The following is a 2,779-nucleotide window of genomic DNA, read 5'->3' as shown; positions in this document are numbered from 1 at the left end:
CGAGTCGGTCTTGATAAAATGTTTCGATAGAAACCAACAAGGGCGCTTTCTTGGCAACCCAGTCACCGCCGCGATTTTTTTTGTTGCGATTTTCAGAAAGGCTTATTTTTGCTATTCGCGGGTGGGTGAAGCAGAGTTTTTGCGATTTTCAGAGGAAGGTTTATTTTGCGATTTGACAGTGAAGTCAATTAGAGGCTGTTCACCCTCTCTGCTCGTGAAAGAGTGAGTTATGCACGAGTGCGCTAATCTTAGAGATACATGAGGGATAGAACGAACCGTAAGCTCAGTTGAAATCGATAATATAACTATTGTGGAGTTTAGCAATATAAAGTATCATATATCATTATTTGGAACGCTGTGAGAGTCATGTGTTGTAATTTGGATTGTTAAAGTAATTTTAACAATGTTTCAGTCATATCGCTACGACGTCTGCAATGTGGCAGATTTTGTGATGTCTAGCACTAGGGCATGATGCCCAGGCATCATGTCCCAGATATGTAGCATGATGTCCCAACCAGTCACATTATCCTGGCACCAGGCCGACCAGTCGTTGTTTATAGTTTAACCTATTTGTCTGTCTATCTCTCAAAGTTCAAGTTAACCACGATTTCATCTTTGAATATACCTTAGATTAATATCTGATTGATCAAGATATATAATAAGCTGGCGTGACTTCATTCCATGCAATGAGTTTCTGATAAGTACGATTGATTTCAAAGTCGCAAATGACTTGCAAACAATAACCTTTGTCTAAAGAAAGTATTTTATTAAGGTTTTAGTGCTTCATGCCACTTTTTTGTGGTATAAAAGAACAAAAGCAACAACAAAGCCGTAGGAAAAGCAGCAAAAATATAAAAGTCTGTTATATGCACTGAAAACAACATCAATGAAGATAGCAACTGAACGAGAAAATGGTGTTCTATTCCTTTGCTTACCTGATTTGGTAAAGGAGTAATAACAAGTCAAGAACCGTAATAAATATTAGCAAATGAATGAAAGGAAATCTTCACTGCTAATTATTAATGCTAATTGTACGAGATGAAAAAGCTTTAGTAATCTATTATTTCTTATCAAACACCTTTAACTGTAGCAGCTACATTTACTTTCATTTATTAGGTTTAATATTTCACATTTAATACATGGAAGCGATAATTAAATCTTTTTGATCTAAAGAGTTTCAGAATTACTTTATTCATTAGTGACATCAATGGAGGATGCAACTATGTCCTTAAACACGTTTGATTGTACACCGTCCAGTATGGGGTAGAATCATTAGTGTTGGAATACTATATATATAAGATGGTAGTATACTTAATTATTTATGTAGAACCCGAAGTTTAAGCTTTATTAGTGACAGCTTGGGTTTATTCTTCTTGCATGTAAAAGTTTGCATCAGGGAAGATTTCCGTGATAGGAAATGTTTTTCTTTTCCTTTTTCCAGACAAGGTTACATGAGCCCACATATGATCAGTAAATGTAGCATTTGTGGGACCTCCCAAACCGTGGATTTTGAACCTTTCACATGCCCAGTTTTGTAAGTGAGTACGATTTTTCTTAGAACATAACGTTTTCATTCCCTTTTGGATGCTAGGGTCTGAAGAAGGCATGAAGTATTCGGGTGGTGCTAAACAAATGCCTTCATTATCCGTTTTGTGGACGTGGGAATGTTCGGCTATGTAGTTTCTGTACAGCATGGTAACGAATCTTGGCCCTGTGGAATCAAGTGTCTCTACAGCCACAAAGAACGAAGGAAGATTGTCCACCAAGATCTTCATGAAGGGGTGATGACGGCGACAGGCCATGAATGCATTACATGCCAGACCATAGAAGTTACTATAATAGATAGGATGGAGGTAGGGTTCTTGTGAGAGGACGCAGGAGTATTTCCTCAAGATTGGATCAAGAGGACGGAGGCTCACAATGTCAAGATCGGCATAAATTCCTCCATATTCATACAAAATCATGTATCGTATAGCATCAGCTCGTTGAAGATTACGCGGATAGTTGATGTAGAACGGTAGGATCTTTGGAAACATAACCTCCACAAACTTCATTGCTGTTTCATCCGTCCAGAACATATACACATAACTAGGGTGGTTTTCTTTCAAAGAGGAAACGTACTTTCGGAAATCTTCAAAAATATTGTTGTCAATCCAGGTTTGGTGGATAGTTGTTTCTATTTTGAAAGATTCATCAATCGGCAAGACTTCGGCTGAATTCTCATATGGCGGCGGTGTATCATGAAAGCTGATGATTGTTTGTTCTTCCAAGATTACCTTCTCAGAAGCATATGATACTTTTATATTGCTAGACTCGCTTACGCTGCTCATATTATTGTGTCTTTTGTATGCAAATACTTTATGCAACTGTTGCTGGAATACATCGGCAATCAATAAAATGCCGTAATAGGAAATCAAAATTAAAACACCGACGAGCACTATCCTTTTAAGAATATTCCTTCTTATCATTACAGCCATTTATTCTTGCTATTTAATCAATCTGAAATATAAAGTAATATTGAATTAAATTTCTTACCTAAAACAAACAGTTTTATTTCTTATATATATATATATATATATATATATATATATATATATATATATATATATATATATATATATATATATATATATATATAATTGATTTATCTCATTGTTATTATTGCAAATAGTCTAACAGAGGTATAGGTTTTTCGCTTTCCGTCCGTTTTAGGTAAGCTGTCTTCCTCTCTCTCTCTCTCTCTCTCTCTCTCTCTCTATCTATATATATATATGTGTGT

The 2,779-nt window shown here is 35.7% G+C and overlaps 1 protein-coding gene across 1 annotated transcript; it reads right to left on the bottom strand.

Annotated features, from left to right (window-relative positions):
* Positions 1-1,364: 1,364 nt before the first annotated feature.
* On the bottom strand, positions 1,365-2,330 carry LOC149797364 (uncharacterized). Its single transcript, XM_089960750.1, has one exon. The coding sequence runs from the start codon at positions 2,328-2,330 to the stop codon at positions 1,365-1,367; it is 966 nt and encodes a 321-aa protein (XP_089816876.1).
* Positions 2,331-2,779: the final 449 nt, after the last annotated feature.

The sequence above is a fragment of the Sinohyriopsis cumingii genome, chromosome 6 (genome assembly GCF_028554795.1).
Source record: "Sinohyriopsis cumingii isolate HCF-2022 chromosome 6, ASM2855479v2, whole genome shotgun sequence".
NCBI lineage: Eukaryota > Metazoa > Mollusca > Bivalvia > Unionida > Unionidae > Sinohyriopsis > Sinohyriopsis cumingii.
The sequence above is the reverse complement of the archived record's forward strand: the minus strand, read 5'-3'. Positions and strand labels throughout refer to the sequence as shown.

Bases quoted from the DNA above. Each gene is read 5' to 3' on its own strand.
- LOC149797364 (XM_089960750.1), bottom strand. From the start codon at position 2,330: ATGAGCAGCGTAAGCGAGTCTAGCAATATAAAAGTATCATATGCTTCT.